Source organism: Excalfactoria chinensis, chromosome 19 (assembly GCF_039878825.1).
Source record: "Excalfactoria chinensis isolate bCotChi1 chromosome 19, bCotChi1.hap2, whole genome shotgun sequence".
NCBI lineage: Eukaryota > Metazoa > Chordata > Aves > Galliformes > Phasianidae > Excalfactoria > Excalfactoria chinensis.
In genome coordinates, this window is record NC_092843.1 from 5,405,001 (window position 1) to 5,426,042 (window position 21,042).

At 43.7% G+C, this 21,042-nt stretch overlaps 2 protein-coding genes across 5 annotated transcripts in view; one reads left to right on the forward strand and one right to left on the reverse strand.

The window, feature by feature from the left end:
* The window catches only part of NCOR1 (nuclear receptor corepressor 1), a 58,682-nt gene extending 46,288 nt beyond the window's left edge, over nt 1-12,394 (reverse strand). For both annotated transcript variants that reach the window (XM_072353194.1, XM_072353193.1), the window contains exons 1-2: nt 12,103-12,394; nt 318-495 (exon numbers count right to left, since the gene is read on the reverse strand). In XM_072353194.1, coding sequence (XP_072209295.1) covers nt 318-425 — 108 coding nt within the window. In that variant the 5' untranslated portion in view covers nt 426-495; nt 12,103-12,394. The remainder of the gene's footprint in view (nt 1-317; nt 496-12,102) is intronic.
* Nucleotides 12,395-13,668: 1,274 nt separating this feature from the next.
* PIGL (phosphatidylinositol glycan anchor biosynthesis class L) overlaps nt 13,669-21,042 on the forward strand; it is a 72,149-nt gene continuing 64,775 nt past the window's right edge. For all 3 annotated transcript variants that reach the window (XM_072353202.1, XM_072353200.1, XM_072353203.1), the window contains exons 1-2: nt 13,669-13,995; nt 18,174-18,273. In XM_072353202.1, the coding sequence (XP_072209303.1) occupies nt 13,755-13,995; nt 18,174-18,273 (341 nt within the window). In that variant the 5' untranslated portion in view covers nt 13,669-13,754. The remainder of the gene's footprint in view (nt 13,996-18,173; nt 18,274-21,042) is intronic.

Consider the following 21,042-nt stretch of genomic DNA (forward strand, 5'->3'; position numbering starts at 1 on the left):
CTTCAGAAGGAATCACAGCACCAAATTACTACAGATTATACTTCCCAGAAGTTACACCACAGTCAGACCCTCATTCAAGGAGGAACCTATTTGAACAAGGTGGACCATCAGCCTTGATATAAGAGCCAAATTTCAAGGCTACAAACAACATGGGTGCACAGACTTCTCCAGTCAGCTTTACCTGGGCATATTGGTCTGCAACTGCTCGGTTTTCAGATGTGAAGAATTCATATGATAGAGGTAAAAAGAAGCCCCATTTGGCACAACAAACACCTGAATTTCTTCTTGCTAAAACTGTAACCCTTGTGGCTCCTTACCTGCTGGTGTCGGGTGCTAGGGAAGGTGTACTGGACAGAATGGGTAGGGTAACGACTCTGTTCTGTGCTGAATGCTCCTTGGTTAGGAGGGTAGCCTGAACTTGACATTATCAGAGAAGAAGTCTTCACAAAGCTGTGAGATCAAGACCAGCAAGCAATCATGTTTCTAGGAAACCGCCTAAAGGAAAAAAGATCACTGATAAGCACTGAAGTACCAGATGTACCCACAATACATTACAGCCATAGTCACCTAAGCAAAACAACCATTACCAGTAAAAGCTTTTTCCTGATGTATTTATTTAATAGGTTACTCTAGTCTGAAACATGTTAACGGGTCTTAAATGGGCTCACAAACAGGTATGTCAGCATTGTCTACACAAAGATTTGAGGATTATACTGTCAGAATACATCATTTTACCAGCTACCAGTTGAATTAATAGGATTTTAAAGAAAAGTAGGTCGCTTAAATAGGTGTTAAAGAGGTTACAGTAGTCCATATATGGAACCCACAATATATAGTAAGTTTCTTTAGCTCAATATGAAGTTCACTTTCATTTCTACTACAGTTTTTGGATTCTATGAACTCTTTCCTACTTTCAGGTAGACTTAGGGCTGCTTGACTCAGTGCTGCCTACAGTTCATTAAACCACAATGCATTAGTCAAGCCATAAAGTATTATTACCACCTAAGAGTAGCTCGACAGAAGTAGTTCTCAGAAAAGGAAAAAAAAAAAACAGTTGCAGAGGAAAAAAAAGCTCATTCAGTTCACAGCATGCATAGCACGCCCCGTATGGGATGCTAGCAACTGAATATACTATGAAGCCTTGAAACAATCCTGCTCAGTAGACATTCAATGACAAATTTTCCTCCACTGCAAATTAACTGCAGATCAGCGGTGGAAGGTATACTGACAGGAGGAAGATTAAAACACTGGGTTAAAAAAAAAAAGGCCACTACCAAAGTTCAAGCATCCATAAAGCAGCGTATAGCTTTATCTGCCCAAATCATCCACTGAAGATCAGAATACAACAACCAAACACAAATGCTGCCCATCAGTGCTTTGAGCACCTCACTATGCAGGAGAATTACAGGATTTCTTTTTTTTTTCAAGCATAAGCTGTTTCTTTCTGACACCCCAGCAGAGGTAATCCTTGGGGCCTGGAGCAGTAAATACAGAATTCTATCAGACCTGTAGCAGTCTCTGGTCTGGAGCCCAGCAAACATGCAGACTTTCAAACAAAGTAATGCTGTTCCCTGCCTAGATGGCTTCACCTTTAAGCACGTTCAACTGCAACTTTTCACAAACACCAACATAAAGTTATACTTCTGAACTGTGTTTTCTATTAATAGTCAATAGACAAAACTGGCTCAGGAAGAGATCTGACACAGAAAGCTACACAAACAGATTTTCAAGTTTATCTAACATATTTTGTCACTACTGCTCTGATTACTTTCTTTTCCCACCTCTCCATCAAAGAAACCACTGGAGTTCAAGCCTTTCTGTCTACTAGTCCTTAACAGCTTTCTCTTCCACTGGTTCACGCAGCTGTTTGCTGAAGCAGTACAAGTTCTCAGCATGCACAATCACTCTTTGCACTTCTACAGCTCAGTGACATCTTGCATGAGAAACCACCAGCTTTTGTTTGCTTTGGACCTGCAACCTTCATTTGATATCTGTGCTTTTGGCATTGGAACAGACCAAACATCTAATTTCTATTTTTTTTTCCCCACCACACATGGAATTCTGCAGAACTCTTTCACATCCCTTTAGTCATATCTTTTCCACATTGAACAATCTTAGTCTGCTTGGTCCCTTGTCAACTCGCTTCAAAACGTTCTCAGTTTGCAGGATGTCCACTCTGGGGCACAGGGTGCCAAAAACACATACTGTGTTCTGGGAGAGCACCAAAAAACATTCTCTATTCCATTCCCTGGCATGCTGGCCACGGGCAGATCCAGAGAATGTGGAAAAGCAGACAGGGACCAGGGGAACAGCCACCTGAAAATAATGCACGAACATAGGCCAAGTTCTGTGTGATACAAGGTCCTCTCTAGTTCATCTCCATCATGTCACATCTTATTTTCTCTACACTCTGGCAAACCAGCAGGTTGATCATTAATTCAGGTGCTGAAAGTTCAATTCAGGCTCACTTTGTACGATACTGTAAAGGCTATTTCTCCATTTATAAGAACTTCAGTGTACAAGTTGTTAGGTTGGTGTTATAATTGTCAGTCCTGAAATCTTCCCACCTGCCTATGGCTAGCAAACCATATAGTTATCCACTGGGAACAATCACGAGTGGTAAAGACACCCAAGACCCCTTTGCTTATCTAACAAGTACATTTTACCCAGGGCGGGAGGAGGAAAAGAGTAACTCACTCATTCAAGAGCAATGAGAAGTCCTAACTGTTGCTCCACGGGCAGCATGGGGACACAGCACACAAGTGTGAACAGCCTTCACCAATCCAGCAACACAAAAAAAGCCCCACACATATAACATAAAAACCTGTAGATCAAGAGATATGAAAACATGCAGTCTAATGGCCTTCCAATTGAGAACTGGACGTATGAGCACTTTTGTAGCAACAATTCCAAAAAAAAAAAAAAAAAAAAGAAAGTGTGAAACAAAATCTGCCAACAGCAGAAGGCAATAAAAACAGCAATACAGTTTAGAATTGAGGTCAGTGGGAGCAGTGGGAGGTGGAAGTGAAGAAAGACAAAAGAAAAGCAGAAGCTTTCAGCAGTGGGGGTGCACCACCAGCCCTCACTCCATCACTGGAGGAAGAGATAAGGGCAGGAACAGCAGAGGAAAATGTGTGGTTACATAGTGACGCTGAAAAGGTGCAGAGGGAACCAAAGGATGATGATTCTGCATAGGACCTCATTTCATTCACGACAAAAATGACATTGTAACACAATACATAAAGAGACACTGAAGTACAACATTCCCGCCTCTCTACACCTCCCATTCCCATTAAAAACATTTGTGTGCCCGCACACTCTCCTCATCTGACCTCTTTACATGCCCTGCAGACCCCACTTTATTTGCTTATCTTAGTATAAGCACGTTTACATTCTGTCATATTGGGCTGTGGAAGCTTGCTGGCATTTGCCCATGGAATTACCACCAACATTATGCACCTCCCTCCCTGTTTTATTACCTTAAGCCTGCAATCATGGATGCACATACGTGAGCTCAGTGGTTATTTCTGTGCAGACCACTCTACAGCCACCCACCTGCCTCCCTCTTCAGCACTTGCTTACATGTGCCCAGAGCACAGATTATTCCTCAACAACCTACATTCTGGTCAGTGAGGGCAATGCCGGCCTCCTGCTCTAACTTGTCCAAGTCCCCCACATTCAAACTAGGTTTAAAAACAATCTTTTTTTGCATCAAATTATAACCATGTATACAGACCACACACAGTCCCATGCATGCTTCCCTCACTGCTCTACCTTCTCTTTACTCGTGACAAGTCTATACAAAACCAATCAGAACTCTCCTGTAAAGCCCACTGTTATCAGGTACGTGTGCCCCTCGGATCCTTCCACCAGTTCCTTCTTCAATGCTGAACCAGAAGCTGCTCACCTTCATTCTTAGCATCCTTCCAAATCTGCTCAGTCAATGACAGCAAAATTAGGTGTTTTCACTTAGTACTTTCATACCTTCCTCTCATGTTCTTCCGCAAATCTCAGAGCTTGCTCATAAAAACATTCATAAGAACCACTGTAGACTTTGGAATTGTGCCTTAAATGTCTGACAATGAACAGCTAGGTCATGAATACTTCCACACAGCCGCCATCCATGCTGGCCAACTGTTCATCTCACTGACAGTCAGAAGGGGAAAAAATACATATTTCTTGTTTTCTACTTCATAACCCAGTCCATTCTTCTTGCATCCCAGCCCATGAGTGACAATCCCAGACTGAACATCCAAGAGAAAGGGAAACTCAGTAGTATCAAATGGTTAATATATAAAATAAATTGAAAAATACAGAGGAAGTCAGCATAAAGAGCCCAAAAATATACTGTTAAATCTAAAGATAGCTAGCTGAGAAAAAGCAGTGACACCTTTGGGAACTATGAGGGTACACCCAGGAAGTGTGATAATTCAAGCTTTTCAGGCAAGGAATAATTTAACATTGTTTATATCCAAAGGTATGACAACATATTTAGTCACCCAGCTCTTACTGAAACTTTGCCTCGCACTTACATTTGTCCTATGCACAAAATATTAAGTTATAAACAACCCTGGATATTACAAGAGCAAGAGTCACAGTGCAATTTCAGAGTCAGTTCTAAGAGGCCACACTAATTTGAGCAGTATCTCTAGATCTGGAAATGCTTCAGAAAGAAGCAGAACTGTGTAGTAGCCTCAGCACCCGCATGGGAAAATGAGTCACTGAAAGGTCAAGGCATCATCAAAGAGCACCCATGAAACAGTCAGTGACTGAATCAGAAATCAGACTCACATCCCCAAGCCTTGGCTTGTGGATTCGTGGCATTTGCAGTGGACAAAAGGTGGCAGTACCCCAGAGAAAAGTAGTTCTTTGCTTGGAAAACCGTGGTTAAAAACCGTCACTATTTTTAGCAGGCCAGTTCCCCAATTCAAACCATTCAACACGTGGCCAGACAGATGTTTAGGGCAACAAGAGGGAAGGTCAAGAGGGCAGGAGAAGGGCAGCCATCTCCTTGGTATGGAAGGCCTCCTCTCCGGTCTTCTGGGGTAGACTCAATTTTTCTTCAGACATACAAAACAAGCTGACACTCCTGCATTCAGAATCATTTCTGTGCCATCTTGAGTTACTTAACCAACATTTGCTAATTACATTTCACATTCTTTGGGGAATTTTTCTCATCTTGTTTTTGAGCAACCTAAGCGTGATAGTGAACACAAGGAGTGAGAATCCAGCCAGAGAAAACCTCAATCAAGTTGTTTAAAAAAAGAATATGCAGCCTCTAAAGTGAGCTCTGCTGTAACAAAGCTGGGGCAAAACAAGGAAGGCTCTGCCTGGGACAGGGGGTCTACAATGTAACACAGAACTCATTCAGGGATATCTAGTCAAATTTAATCCAGCAAGAAAATAAAGAGTGAAGAGAATGTTTCAACAGTGGTTATTCCAGTGGTGGTTTAGAAAGGATTTATCCAAAGCATCCTCAAAGCTTGAGGCCTCTTCCACCCTTTAAAAACCTCCCTCCATTCTGTTTTATGTTGCAGAACACTCTCACAAAGCATATGAGCACACACTGTTACAGCGAGTGAACAGAAACAACAAATGTTTTCTTTAGGTTGAAAACAATTAACTGCCAAACGTGCATGGCAATTCTTCATGAGCAAATGCTTTTTTTCTTCTCTAAAGAAGTTTTGAATATACTATAAATTCTTGAGACTAATCTTGCATAGTTGCACTCCCTCTTTCCATAAGACTCTTGACGTAAAAAAACTGCTATTTCTATCCCTACTAGAAACACATTTTTAAAGGAAAAACATCTGTAGGGCTTCGTTTTACTAGCAACTCTAAATAGCATTCTCTCCATTAATTCCTAATGTTGTGAATCGAGCCATAAATGCTGCAGTGGGGATATCTGGGGAAAAAGAAGAAATAAAATGCAGAGAAAAGCCCAAACATCTGAATGGGACCCTTCCTCACTCCCTGAAATTTCTACTTGCATATAATATTGCCCTATTTCTGAAGGTCCGAGCCATTAACTCATTGCTGCACTGCACAGTGCTTACATTCTGCAGACTTACATTCTGCAGGATATGGAAGCACAGTATACTTCAATTTAGCCAATCAAGGAAGTGACAGAAGTCAAGGACCATTACAGTGGCCAATTCAAGATGTCACATTCACTCTCTATTAGCGTGACTTTTCCATCTGCATCAAGGTACAGCAAAAATGAAGACAGAATTTTACACCTCGAGTTTTAATAGAAGAAGGTTTTCCATTAAGAGTATTCCAACCCCTCAAAGTGCTTTAAGTAATAGCTTTTGGAACATTAAATATTGAATAAGTTATAGACAAGTACTTCAAAAGGATTTTGTTGCCATACCAAAAGATGAGTATAGCTTACTTAATTGCTCATGTGATTTGCAACCAAACTATGTCACCAAATCTCAAGATCACATTTTGATAATTCATTTTTAAGTACCAGTTTCCCCTGTTCATAGCTACAAATACAAATAGAATTAGTGCTCTTCTAAATGGGGTTGATCAAATTCAGCTGACAAGCTACTCTTTTCCAGGAAATTCTATTTTAATCTCTCTTCTGTAATTTATGAGCCTAAAGAAAAGTTGCTAATAAGTGATACCAAGACCCAGGCTATGCACGACTTGGCTATTATATGGCGGATCAGAACAGGACAAACTAAGGCTGCATTAACATCTCAGGAAGCTTCTAATTAGCTACCCACTTGCCCCATGAAAAAGTAGACATTAAAATGATGCTGAGCATGTAGGTTTTAAAGAAAAATACTTTGGTTCCGAGTCTGTTCACCAGTTGCTTCAAATCTAACATACAAGGGGATCGGATTCATTCTCTAATTTCTGGCTTGCTGAGATGAGAGCTTCTCCCTTCTGAGTTATGTCTAGGAATCACACTTCTCAGTTCTGGAGGAACATATCCAGCTCTCTTCTGCCAAGGAAGGTCAAAGGGACACCAAGAAAGGAGGAAGTCTTCCATTCACAAAATGAAAGTGAGGGACTTACATGTTCCTTCACTAAAAGAACTGTTGAGAAACAAATTAAACCAAGGAAGGTTACAAATCTCATTAGGTGTCCTGGTTTCAAAAATGTGTCTTTAGAATATAAACTGTCTGCTTTTCTCCTCAAGACATTTAAAGCATATTTTGGTTTTCTCAGAACCACCAGAGGCTGATTCCTGGTTGTCCCAAGACAGCAAATATGAGGCACTTAGTGAACACCACCAGAAAACGTCACGAGCCAAAGACCAGAAACCAAACCTCCAGAGTTGCCTCTTTAAAGTAGCTTTTTTTTCCCCCCTCTCCTAAGACAACTGCAGCAGCTCCGAAACCCCCTTCTGAAAGATCCCATCTCTGTCACACGGTAATCCGACTGATAATGAAACATCATTCAAACTTAACCCACAAAGCTGTAATATGAAACAGAAACCACCCCGAGCATCCTCCAGTGAATCAGTTTGTAGAATGCAAGAGGTTCAAGAGATTCTACGCCCACAGCAGCGCTAAGCACCACACCTTCCTCAGCAAGTCATCCTCACTCAGGAGACTGTGCCAAACAGCCACTGAAGTTTACTTCAATGCATCCAATTCCTCTCATTTCACTTACAATTAAGATCATCTCAAATTGCACAGTTACCATACACTGTGCATAAAATATTCTTGCAAGATGGCAATTTTTGCTTCTTCGTCTGGGACTGAAAGCATAGGTGCCACAAAAACAGCTGCTGCACATTAATTTGTTCCTTCACTGTTAGGTCTGCTGCAGCTAAAACTGCTCTTTACATCACTCAGCATGCAAGAAATTGTGGCCACAACTTTTCATTTCCAGCCTCTTCATGCAGATCATTCATCAAAAGCATACCAGGAGCTGCAGCTTTCCAGAAGAGCTTTGGTTTGGAAGAGGAACTACAACCTGACTAATCCATACTAACTAAACCCACAGCTCACAAAATATGATGTATTGAAAGAGAAACCAATCCTTCTATCTAAAGGGTTTACAGAACAAGCATCGGCCTCAACTCCCTCCTCAGCCAGCTGGGTTCATACAAAAATTGCTCTCAATTTTAACTAAAAGGACAGCAAGGTTAAAATAATTTTCTTTTACTGTACACAATAATGTCTATGTCTATTTAGATACTCCATAGGATAAGCAAGATGGCCCTCTGGAAACCAAATTTGTGATTTATTTATGTGTAATTGTGATTTATTGACATTTACAATGAAGTTTGAGATGTTCTACTACACAGAGAATATGACAGATAAAAATACAGTCCTTGTTGAAGCTCACAGAACAGCCTCTAGGTCACAGAAAATAGCAAAGAATGGAAGGGATCTTATATTACAAATTTCTAGCAAGAAAGGTATTGATAATAACACTCTGAGAAAGGTAAAGTGTATGGGAGAGCTCCCACCCTCCTGACACCCCTTCTGTGTCAACAAAGCATTTTAAACAGCATGAAGAGCAGAAAAAATGTAGGTGAAGACTCCAGCTGAACTGTAATAATACACTCATCTGGTTTGCTGAACAGCACTTGAATATCTAATCAACTTTATCTTTTGGGCTTAACTTTCCAATAGTGACAGAGATGAAACAATAGGTTCATGAGAAGAAAAGGGCAAGTGCATTTCCTAATGGATTTTCTGTATGAAAACATGATTTACATCCACATTTGTAGGACATTCTCCTCACAATCTGAACAAACATGAATTCATGCAGGAGAGCACTGCCCAGGGATGCCCACACGCAGCCCATGCCCCACAGCCAGGACAGATATGCCTGACTGCACGAGGGCTACAAACAGAATTAACCGCATGTACTTTCCCCGTAAGGCACAACTAAATACATGGCACGAGAGGAAGAATTAAAGAGACATTATATTAGTTTAAGCATATTTTATAATTTATCTTTTCTCATTTATGGGTCATGCTCCCCTCGCTGTCTTTGTGAATGCACTTTTACTTTCAGGTTTACCCTAGGTCAGCTTACATACACAATTTCTAAATCCTGGTCAACATTCTGCCCAGATAATGTCTGCGCAAAAACTTAATTGCCCGGGTTTCTTACTGCTGAGAATTACAAACAAGAGGGTTTTTCAGAACGGCTTACCTTTCTCTGTACCAACACAGTGACTTAATTTTGCAATATCCTTTGAAATCATAAGCAGGTGAAGTCATTGACTTCAAAACCACACAGACCAACATCCTCCTGAAGCCTGAAACAAAACTGCCTATCAAATCAGTCGGGGAGTGGCAGCACTACACGAGCGGTTTAGATGTGAAGCTATTCAAGGACACAGAAATCCCTCTCAGGATACTGGGAGGAAACATAGCTCCAAGGTAAGTTTGAGCTTTCTGTGTGCACACCAACTTAAGCCCTTGTAGGCCCAGACTGTGGACAACACTTATCAGACAGCAGACAAAGGCTGAACTAGCATGGAAGATGGAGGAAGCATCACAAAGCATCATTATTCAATGGAGAATCATTGAGGGAGAAACTAAAACTGAAGATAAATTCAGCACGTTCCTGGGTATTTACATAATTTACAAGTAGTCCAAAGTAAATATTTACAGACAGCATTCTAGGTAGGTCAGAATTTTTACTTCAAACATTTATAGTACAGAGACCAGGTAGCAGGTTGCTAATTGCTTGCCATCTGAAACACTGACTCTGATTCGACTGAAGAACATAAATGACACGAAGAGTTCAAGTCTGCATCCAGGAAACGTTTGTTTGCATTATGAAACCACTGTCTGGTTAGTAGCCTGTTCTCAGGATTGTACTGCGTTGCACAGCACCTGCGTGAGGCAAAGATCTGTTCCAACTTAAACAACTGTTAATATCTTAAACTTAAGTGACTACACATGCAAGAATTTCGAATAGTATTTGTGGCCATACAAGCAAACCTTCACTGAAACCATTTTGTAGGAAAGCACAGAAGGAAAAAAACAAACAACAATAAAGATTTCAGCAAAACTTTGGCTGAGAGCTTTGAACAAATTAAATGTCAATATTAAGAATATAATTGTAGAGAAAATGAATACTTTGATACAGAATATTGTCCTGTTACTTTCAGACATTTAACAGTAGTTGAAGCAGTCGGCTTTCCCTCCCTGTAAGCATCTCTCACTCATGCTGTAACTGAGAAATCAGACAGCTTAGAGGATGCAGCAACAGAACCACGAGGGCACCAGAGGGAGGAAACTGAAAGGAAGCATTTATGTCTGTCACTGCTTTTACCTCCATTTTTGAGACTCCTCACAATGAGAAACACCCAGAAAGAGCAACTGAAAAGAGTGATTATGGGACTATAATGTATTTGGAGTAAATCAGCAGCATAATGTAGGATAACGAATTTACTTTGTACATTTAATCCAAATTGGAAGAGTTAGTTTAGTTGGTTTGTACCTAAAAAGCTAGAGAGAACTAACACTTGCAGAAGCAAACACTTGCAGTATCCTCTCCATACACTAACAAATGGCTTTTAGAAAGAAGATTTCGAAGTGCCACCCTCTCCCATATCACAGTGACCAACATCAAACAGCGTATTACAAACAGACAAACTGCACACAAAGCACAACAGAAATTTGTTTCCTAAGCAGCCCATATTCTATCACAGAGAAAAGCAACGTCAAGACAAAAATTAACCATGCTATTGCAAAAAGGGTCACTGCAGTTGGCTTGTTTCCTCTGAACTTTTGAGAATGAAGGTCTTTCATCCCCCAACATGAGACACTAGATTTTAGCTAGTCAGAAATCCACTTCAAAGATTACATACTCCCTTTCCAAATGTCAAGGCTCTTTAGTTAATCACGAACAACATCCTGCAGAGTAAAACTCCAGTGCAGAATTTCAACAGATCTGCACGGCCTCAACGTGCAGTGACACAACGCTGGCTGTCCACTTGTTTGGACACCTCAGCTGTACCCAGGGCCTTCTTACACACCACAATAATATTCACAACAGCACCATTTTTCTCAAGCATAAAATGAAAAGCCATGCCAGAGCTCGAGCAGCATCTAAGTGTATTGCTATACACAAAGATATTGAATAATACAAAAATAGTACCACAAAACTCAAAGCTAGACATCCTTCTCATTGCAATGTTATCTTTATTATTATTTATTGTTATTACATTAGAAATGTATTTATAGTCATGAAGACCATATAACTGACACATGAAAAAGCCCATTTTGGACAACAAGATGGCTCAGACTCACAACTTACTTACTTGAACCTGCCTAGCACTAACAGCACACGGTCCATCTGGAGCCTCATTCAACTGCCACCAACCAGACACTGACCATCCTTTTGGACACAGAGAGATCAGCAAGCACGACGTTCTCTACCACCGAGGCAGAATGACTCTAGAAAAGGCCACTTCCCCGGTGCCCTCCGGTAGCCCTGAGGTGATGGGGCCTGCGGGATGTAGGGGCTGGGGCTACTGACAGGTCCTAATGGGGTAACCCAGCATCAGCAGCTGCCCACTGACAGCCTCAGCGCGAGGACAGCATCCTCGGGAACTCCTCAGGAACAAACGCACTCCTGCCCCACGTTCCAGAGGACTGACTTCCAAGAGATTCTGAAGAACGGCCCTATTTCTTTAATTATTACTGTGCCTGGGTGTTGTAGGTTTTGGGTTTTTTTTGTATTTTTTTGTTGTTTTTTCATATCGCGGTTTTCCCCGCAGGAGGATCACGGCAGCCCCCTCCCCACCGCTGTGCACTTCACCCCCAAGTTCCCCTCTAGGGCCGCTCCCGCAGCCCCACGCACCCCCAGCCCTGAAGCAGCACCGAAGCCGCCCCCCCCTCCTCACGCACACACCGCGGGCAGCGGCACCCCCCGCCCGATCCACCCCCCCTCCCCCGCCCGGCCGCTCCCTCAGGACCCCCCCCGGCTCCAGCGCCCTCCCCTCGGGGCTCTGCCCGACGAGGAAGGAGGAGGGAGGATGGCCGTGGCCCCCGCCTCTTCCCCTTCCCCCTCCTCTTCCTCCTCCTCCTCCTCCTCTTCACAGTGGAGACTCCAAAGCCCCGCTGCCCCTCGGACCTCTCCTCGCCGCCCCGCCAGGCCCCCTGCCCTTACCGACAGCGCGGCGCTGGGGCGGCGCGGCCTCGGGCTCCAGCAGGGTTGGGCGGTCGCGGCGTCTCACCTCAGCCTCAGCGCCACCGCTACCGCCATCTTGCCTCCCCTCCCCCGGCTCGGAGGACTCCGCCTCCTCTCGCCAGGTCCTGGCAGCTACCAAACAAACGGCAGCGCGGCGACTCGGAGATTTCAACCGGTCGCAGGGACTCGCCCCCTTTCTCCCAACGTGTAGCGAACGTAGCGCTGCTCTGGAGCCGTCGGCTCACCAGAAAGCGAGGGCGGGCCCTAGCGTAAGAAGGCGGGTTGCTACGTTCCTTCCAGGACCCGCTGGCCGGTGCGGCGGCGGAGTACGACTCCCTCCCCCCTCCCCGCTGAGGGGCTCCGCGCGGGGGGGGGGGGGGGGCGGCGGCCGCCATGAGGCGCAGCGCTGAGGCGATGTGACGGATGGAGCGCGGGGGAAGCCCTCACGTACACAGCGCCCCTCGGCCGCCAGAAGGCGAATGGGCCGAGGTGAAAAATGGTAAATAACGGCCGTCGAGGCGCCAGCTTCTGGGCGGAGCGCGGCCCCTCACAGCCGTGTGGGGGTCCCCGCGTTTGGCGCGCCTCACGGATTGAAAAATGAGGCTTTAAGTCGCAAATGCCTCGTTTGTTGGTTTTGGTTTTTCCCCCCTTTCCTCCCGAATGAGGACAATTAGCGCTCGTTCCCTCTCGAGCCGTGTTACACGCCGCTACTGCTCGGCTTTTCCCGTCAGGTATTCGAAACTCCTCCCGTTTTATCTGCGGGCTGCGAGGTGCCGAGATCACAGACCGAGCTCTTTATCGGCTGTGTAACGGGAGCACGCACCGACAGCCAAGATTAAGCCGTTCCATTGAGGAAACGTGCCCGTGTCGCACAGCTCCCAGCCGCAGTCACAAGGCAGGTGCTCAGCCTGTGGCACAGAGGAGATTTTCCCTCATTAAACGCGCGCTTCATTGGCAGCACCGCGTAGTGAGCGCCACAGCCGAGTTCTGCTCTAACCGCTACATCAACGCATCTATAGTTTGTAACCCCACTACAGCCAGCAGCTCCCTTTAAAGCCCGTGAAGGAGCCGGGCTTTGTGAGCTGTTTGTTCTCCAGTGCTCGATTCCTCTGGTTTGCTCTCTCAGTTTCACTCTCTAAGCCTCGAGCAGCACGGCTTCCAAGCCGCTGCTTATCTCATCGCCTTTCCCTATTTATTCCCTGTCACCTTTGGCTTTGTAACACCTGCAGCGCTTGACTTCACCCCTGAGACGCATCCAAACGCTTTTATTCTCTCTCAGCAGCGCCCAGGACAGCCGCACAGCCCCGAGCACGGCACAGCTGCCCCTGCAGATGCTGGTCTCTCCCCGCTCTCAGATCTCTCGCTCCGCCCTCGTGTGTCCCGCAGCCCCGCACAGGTACGGACCGCAGAGCTCAGTTTAGTCTCCGTTCGTTATTTCTTCTCGTCCCATTTCTCTAACGGGACCGCTCCCAGCCCCCCCTCCCCACTTGAACGTTTCCGCGGTCGAGTGGCCCCGCCTCGAGGCGGGGAATGGAAAGGCGGAAGTGAGGAACCTTTGGTAACCCGGAACCTTCGCGCCTCCCGTCCCCGTTTCCCGGCGGAGCGGCTCGCGGTGCTCGGCGGCCGTCGCTATGGCAGCGGTGCCGTGGTGTTGGGGCCTGGCCGTGCCGGTGCTGTTGGCGGTGCTGCGTTACGCCGCGCGCCGCCTGCGGAGCCGTTCCGCCGCGGAAAGCGCGGCTTTGTCGCGGGATGATGACGTCAGAGCTCTGCTGGTGACGGCGCACCCCGATGACGAAGTGATGTTCTTCGCCCCCACGTTGCTCCGCCTGGGCAAGGCGGGCGCCCGCCTCGCGGTGCTGTGCTGCTCCGCAGGTGAGCGGGGACGCGGCAGGGAGCGGCGGGGCTGCCCGGCCCCTGAGGTGCCGCTGTCTGTGCAGGTCAGGCTTCCCACCCGTGGCGTCACGCGGAGGCCGCTGTGATGTTTTCGTTCGTGACGTCAGCGCTGGGTTGCCTCCGCGGGCGGAGCGGGCAGGGCTGTAATGACGTATCAGCGCGCGGTTGGTGTGGCCTCATCGTGGTGTGATGGTGTGACGTCACCGCAGAGCCACGCGTGATGTCATTGCCGTGCTGAGCCTCAGCCCTTTGGGCTCCTGCAGTGACCGGGCATTGCTGAGACTCTGTGTTTGGGGGGGGGGGGGGGGGGAAGCTAATGCAGCACTGAAGCTGACCACACAGACCCTGCAACCCCCCTGGAGGACCCGAAGCACAAACTAGACAATTGTCTCTAACAAATGAAGACACTGTTGGTGTTACTTTTGAGCTGAGTGATGGGCAGCACAGCCTCAGGTTATCGTCAGAGCTATTGTTTCCATGATCAGACTGTTTTGCAACCAACATTTTTAGAGGTGTTACTGTTGGGGTGTCCTGTCCATGCCTGAGGGTGGCCTCACATGTGGGTCTTCAGCCAAAATGCTGCTTTTGGCAGTTTTGTTGGCTGTAGTAAAATCTTCTAGATCTGAACCATGCACGTGGTTTCACAGTCAATTCTCATGCTGCAGCACTTGGAAACTGAATGGAAATGTCATTAAGTTGCATAAAAGCACTCATTGTTAAAGGTTTTGCATTTTGTTGTTCTCTGGTCTTTTAAAGAACTTGCTTTGGATGATCCAGTTTTGATATCATGTTATATTCACAGTAACACATCTAAAAATGTTGGAAAAATAGCTCTGAAAATAACCTGAGGCTGTGCTGCCCATCACTCAGCTCAAAGACTAGTCTAGACTAAACTGCACAATTTCTTTCAGTCTTTTTCATAGGTAATATTTTCTTAACTTCTGATCATACTCTTTAAACTCCTTTGGACTCTCTTCCATTTGATTCACATCTGTTTTTGAAGCACAGTAACCAAGAACTGAGGCCTTTCTGGGCCTGAATCAGATGAAAGACTCTCAGAGGAGAAATCTCATGAGGAATTTTCACAGCATATTACACTCCTATCCTGTGTTTCTCTTGTTATCTACTAAAGCTTGTGATAATTTTTTTGATGCACAGCTGATACCTAATCAGTTATTCTTCCTGTGAATTCAAGGCTGTACTGTTGTGCTTAATGAAATACTGCAGTTTTGTATTTCGTTGTCATTACTTTGTTCAGTTCTTTTGGATGTAGGAAGCAGCCTCATGTTAACTGATTTATCAGACCATACATATGGCTGTACCTGAATTCATGAGCCTATGGTGAAAACTCCGTGTTTTAATGTTTGTTCAGAGGAGTATTTCAGGCTAAAAAGATGTACATCTTACACTCACAGCTGCTTGTATTTGGGAAAAGGGACTGCTGTAATTTTGAAATCTTCAACTTGTTCACTGCCAACTTTTGTATTCTTTGTTCTCGCCCCTTTCTGTCATAACAGGCAGTCTAGGTGAGAAGACAGGGATTAAGCCATTGTTGAAGTCTAATGGTACATTGATTTTAATGATCGCTTCATACTCCCCATTAAAGATTTAGCACAGAGCTTTCAATTGTCTTTCTTGAGGGACAAAAGTCTGTTGATCCCATTTGGCATTTTCACAGCTGTGCAGAGATTACTGACACGCAGGTCTGCCATTTCAGTTGTCAGGATTAAAATAGTGCTGCCAGTAGAGAACTTTCCAAAGAAGAGTTGTGTTTCTTTTTTATTTAGTTCAGATTCTCTTTTTTATTGTCTTTACAGTAGTCTTGCTTCAGTGCAGTGAAACATTAAATGTGTTTGAGACTGTCTTCTGTTGCATGTCTTGCACATCTTTGTAATGGATCTAGCAACACATATAGGAAAATGCATTCACTGAACTAATAGCTTTCTCCCTGCCTCTTAATAGCCTTTTGGTGATTCAGGTGGTTTATCCTCATTGTTTGTATGATTGATGGTGGCAGGTGAGTTGATCAAAGACTCTGCAAATTGTGAGACTGAAACAAAATAATGACGTAGGAAACTGTTGTATTTGCAGTTCTCACATATCAGTCAAAATGCCATAGAAATGAATCAGAATTACAGCACTGTAAGGGAAAAAAAAGCAACAGCCTTCTCCATACTGAGAAGTGTTTGAATTAATAACTCTGTATAAATGTTTTATTCTCTGTAGTAGCTGACTCTCTATTGTGAGTGCTCAATGGATGAGTTCCAGCAGCATTTGCTATTCAGCTGGTTTTGCTTTCAATAGCTGCCCATTTTTTCTTGTTAGCATTTATATATTCCTAGTGTCCAGACATGTTTCTCAAGCTGGTGAAAGTGGATCTGTTCCTCTGAGTTCAGTAGAAGTTAGGTATTTTGGGAATAATGGCACCACTTGGATGAAACATCACCTGCAATCAGTTACTGCGCTGTGTTGCGGCATAACTTATGTTACATTAAACCACTAGTATCGTTAATTCTCAAGCAAGAAATCGATCTAAAATGTAGTCTCCTGTAGTCCATCTGAGGAAGGCTCATAGTTAAATTTCCTCTTCTGAAGCTGGAACTGGTGGTCCAGGCTGCAGACTGCCCAGCTGATGTGTTTCTCAGCAAACCCACAGGTAATGATTGTCACAGTCTTATAAAATCATTCACTGACAGTTTGCAAGAAGAGTAGTTGTTTGTCTTTCTGGCTGTTGTTCACCTCTTTGAAAATCGTACAAAGCTTCCAGTGAGTGCTCAGATTGCAACATTTCTTTAGAGAAATTCTAGATTTAGATGAGTCATCCCCAAAACAATACAAAAAAATTCTAGTGTAATTCAAGACAGCTGACTACAGACTGGAATCAGACGTTAATACACAGCTAAGTTTTATCATTTTGTTGCTTCAAAGTTAAAATTGAGCTGCAAACATTGTCCTGCACAGGGCAGTGTAATGGAAGGGACCATTGCAGTACTGGCATGAATTTTGCATGGCTGATTCTGAGGGGAAAAAAAATAAAAGGTAATGTGAGGACAAGATGAAAAGATTTCAGAGGAGGAGACAGTGCTTTAAGTGTTTCCCTACCAGCTGTTGGGCTCCAAACATCAATCAGGTTTTAACTTTTCCAGAATACCTTTTATGTAGATCTCTGCCTTTTTTGGTTCTGTAAGTTCTTTGCAATTGTAGCTTCTGCTGGAATTTCCTCTATGAATGATGCAGGCTTCTGAGAAACCTTCATCGCAAAAACAGATTTTTATGTTGGAAATCTTCATTCCCTAAAATCCTCTTAATTTCATCTCTGTTCTGTTGCAGTGTCTTAGTGTTACGTGGTGCCTACTGTTCATTTGAAGTGGCCCAGAGTATAATATAAACTTTAATCACTTAAAGAATACATCTCGGGACAAGCTTTCCAAGTGTTGTCCCAGCAGTTCTTAATGAGGACTTTGGCCACGCTGTTCAGCCTGGTTCTGTGGGCCTGTGCTGTTAAGAGCACAGGAGGGAGTCCACGGTACCATGCCTAATAGTGAAGGAGTTCTTTGGCCCTTCCTGAGGAGGTTAATTATTACTGATTTGTTTTGAATACTTCTCTTTAAAGTGGACCAAGGTCCCACTAACCTCTTTCATGGAGACAGCCTGGAAATTCGCCAGTGATAACAGTTTCTAGTCACCTCACTAGAAAGGCTGTTTCCTCTGTGTTTATGAAAAGACCTTGCTCAATTGTTTTGTAGCATGTTGGTGACTTGCATTCAGATAGTTTGTAACCTGCGTGTCCATGTTGACACCCTCAGAAAGCTCCTAATTCCCCCCCCAAGCAGAGTTAGTCTTTAGAATTCACAAAAAAAGAGAAAAAACAAACCCAAAACAGAAAGCCCAAACAAAACCAAAGGAAGAGCTAAAAATTTTGGTGTGAGCTTGTTTGGAAAAGGCATCAGAAAGTGCAATGTCTAATCAGACCAGTTGTCCAAGCAGCCCATTATCCTCCTCTTAGTAGTAGTCAAAGTCATGCTAAAGACATGGGATATCTTCCAAACAGCAGTTCTGGAACAATCTGCTTGGGCAACTGCTTCTAAATGTCTCTTTGACCAATGAATGTCTTTTTTAATCCATGCTGAACTAAACAGTGTTGCTGTTATTTGCAGGAAACTATTACAGTCAAGGAGAGATTCGTAAGAAAGAACTGGAACAAAGTTGTTGTCTGCTGGGGGTTCCTGCATCCAATGTAACAGTTGTTGATCACAGGTAACTAGCTTTTATTAATAGCATTATTTCTATGCAGGTTTTAAGCAAGAAATGAAGTTGACTTTAATGTTCTGTGACAGCTTGCTGTATCATTCTATATATATCGTTTTGAGGACTGTCAAAAAAGATCATATGAGATATTTATGTAAACTTTTAACTAAGGAAATCTAATTAATTCAGAAGGTAATTCAAGAGTATAATGGGGATCACTGTCCTTAGAGTAAACTGTTAATATAGCATTTCAAGTAATGATAAACCACTCTTGTAGGGGGTCTGGACAGTGTGTTTGAACAGCATGATCACTCTTTGTTACAATTTTTGCAGTGTTATCCAAGACACTTAAAAAGAAATCTCTGAATTGCCAGAGGCAAGTTTGTGCTGAAAATAAAACTGTTTGGAGGATTGGCAGTACCATTACATTGCAGTTACTCTCCCACATGATTATAACATAGTTGCAGATAGTTGAAGTCTGTGTTCCGTGATAAGATAACCATATAAACACATCAGCTGTTGTGCTGTCTGTAAAACAATGCAGTGCCTGTGTTATTTTGGTAGTCATCAGAGCACTTTATAAAATAAGAATCCTGTCAACTTCAGCCAAAGAAGCCATCCTGACAGCAGAAATTCCTGAGGGTGTATTTTGGGGAGACAGAAAAATAGAATTGCTTGGAATCTGTTTGTTCATGTGTTTGAGTGGTTTGTTAATTCCCAACGAGTTTTTCATCTGCGGGTGAGCTGGTGATTGACCACGTTTAATGGGATGGTCTGAAATGGATGAAATCTCTTCTCAGTCTTTTGCAGAGGAGGCTGCTGCTTGCAAAGCTGTGTGTAGTATTTCCCTTGCTCCTAAGTGTTTTATTTTAAGACTTCAATTAATTGTAAATTAAATTGTGTGAATAGTTTGGAATCAGATATAGGCATTACTAGAAGACCTTAGTGAAATGTAACATTAATTTGATTCATTTAAAATTTTACTTTAAGTAGATGTTTTAAGTCATGAACTTGAAGTCACCTATTTCATAGGCTAGTCCTTACATGGCTAGTGTGAGATACTGTTATATATATAATTTGGTTTAGTACTGGCTAAAACCAAAATGCACTGTGGTGTTAAAGGCTGTACATAGTAGTAGGTTTCTTTCAACTGAAGCCTTGCAGAATTTCTCTATGGGTTTTTTTGTTTGTTTCTAGTATGTATCTTTTTTTAGAGCTGGTAGTTGTGGAGGTAGGTGATAAAGTTTTGGAACTAACTTGGAAACTGCATTAATGGAAGGTGATTTGACACTTGGAATCAGTAAAACTCAGAAGGTAACGTTGCAACGCCTCTGAAGTTGCCCAATCTCTGCCCATCTGGGGTTAACGTTTGTTGAAATAGTGATTTCTAGCAAACACAGTACAACCAGTTGTTTCAGTTGTAAACAACTATCATGAAATTCATAAAGAACGTTTTTGTTTACAAGGAAGACTCTTTAATAGAAACAGGCAGTTTTAAAGCCACACCAACAAGAAAAGTCAGAGTTGAAAAAAGCCTGGCTCCAGGCAGGCCCTTTTCCCATGAACATATTTTCCCTTGAGCTAAGGCAACAGAAACCACAGTCCAGAATATGAATCCTCTTGAGTTCTTTGCTTTTTTTAGCTTTAGGTTTCTCTCCAAGTTTTCAGCTCAGTTAGGAAAACAGCACAGGAGTTGTTTTTCCTTTGGAGAGAAAAGAGACGTTTCCGTTTGCTTCTCATGAACTGACGTTGGGTAGCTTCATGTTTTGTGGTACAATTATATGATAATGCCTGGAACTTTTTCTGGGGGAATAAGGAAATAAAAGCTGCTAAGCTTTGCTGAGCACAAGTTTGCTAAATGAACTGTCTTTTGCAATTTACACCGAGCCCATAAGCCCATTGGTCTTTCATCCTCTAAAGCACTGTGAGGCTGGTTGCTCTGTGATGCAAGTTCCTGATAGTGCTCAAGCATCTCCCAGCACACACAGTCCACAGGACTGCTTTTTGCAATTAGTACGGCAGTTTGCTTAGCAGAAAGGTGAGGGTGATTTCAGAGAAATAACTTTGGATCGTTCCCCTTTAGTACTTTCATTGTTAGTGTTATGCACGTTTATGAAATTAGTAACTAATGTGTGATTTCTGCTAATAGATGCACTGCTTGAAAAGACAGAGCCACGCCATTGCCCAGAGTTCTGAGTCACAGGCATGTAGTGGCAATGCTAGACCATGTCTTGAAGCACTGATGGAGCACCTGGTAGGAAGGCAGGGCCAACCCAGGGGAGCTCAGGTGCAAGCAATTCTCCTGAGTGACCAGAAGGGGTAAAGCCTTCCCAGACCTCATTTAAGGGCTGGCAGTGGAGGACAAGGGTATCCTATTAGAGATCCCTGCCAGCTTGAGGCCTTCTAAGGGTAAGCAGCTTTTTTCTTTTGTTGCTATGTCCTTAGCTGCTGCATTTGGGCTTATCCTCACTTGTTGCAGCCTAGGACTTTGCTACCCCACTATAATTGTTGTGCTTTCTATGCATCATAGCATTACAGGTATATGATGCTGTTCTGAGAAAGAAGTTGAGATATGAGGCCTTTATCTGAGAGGTTAGGTTGCAGTGAGGTAACCATCAAATCATCTAACTTTGTTGTGCATTCAGGGAGCCAACCTGAAGTTCTTTCTGTATTTAGATCAGAGCTTGTTTATACTGAGAAGTTAAGTGTGTTTACAGTGCATCATTCGCTCGGCAATAACGCACCATGTGGAAATGCTTCATGAAAGACATCTGTGGG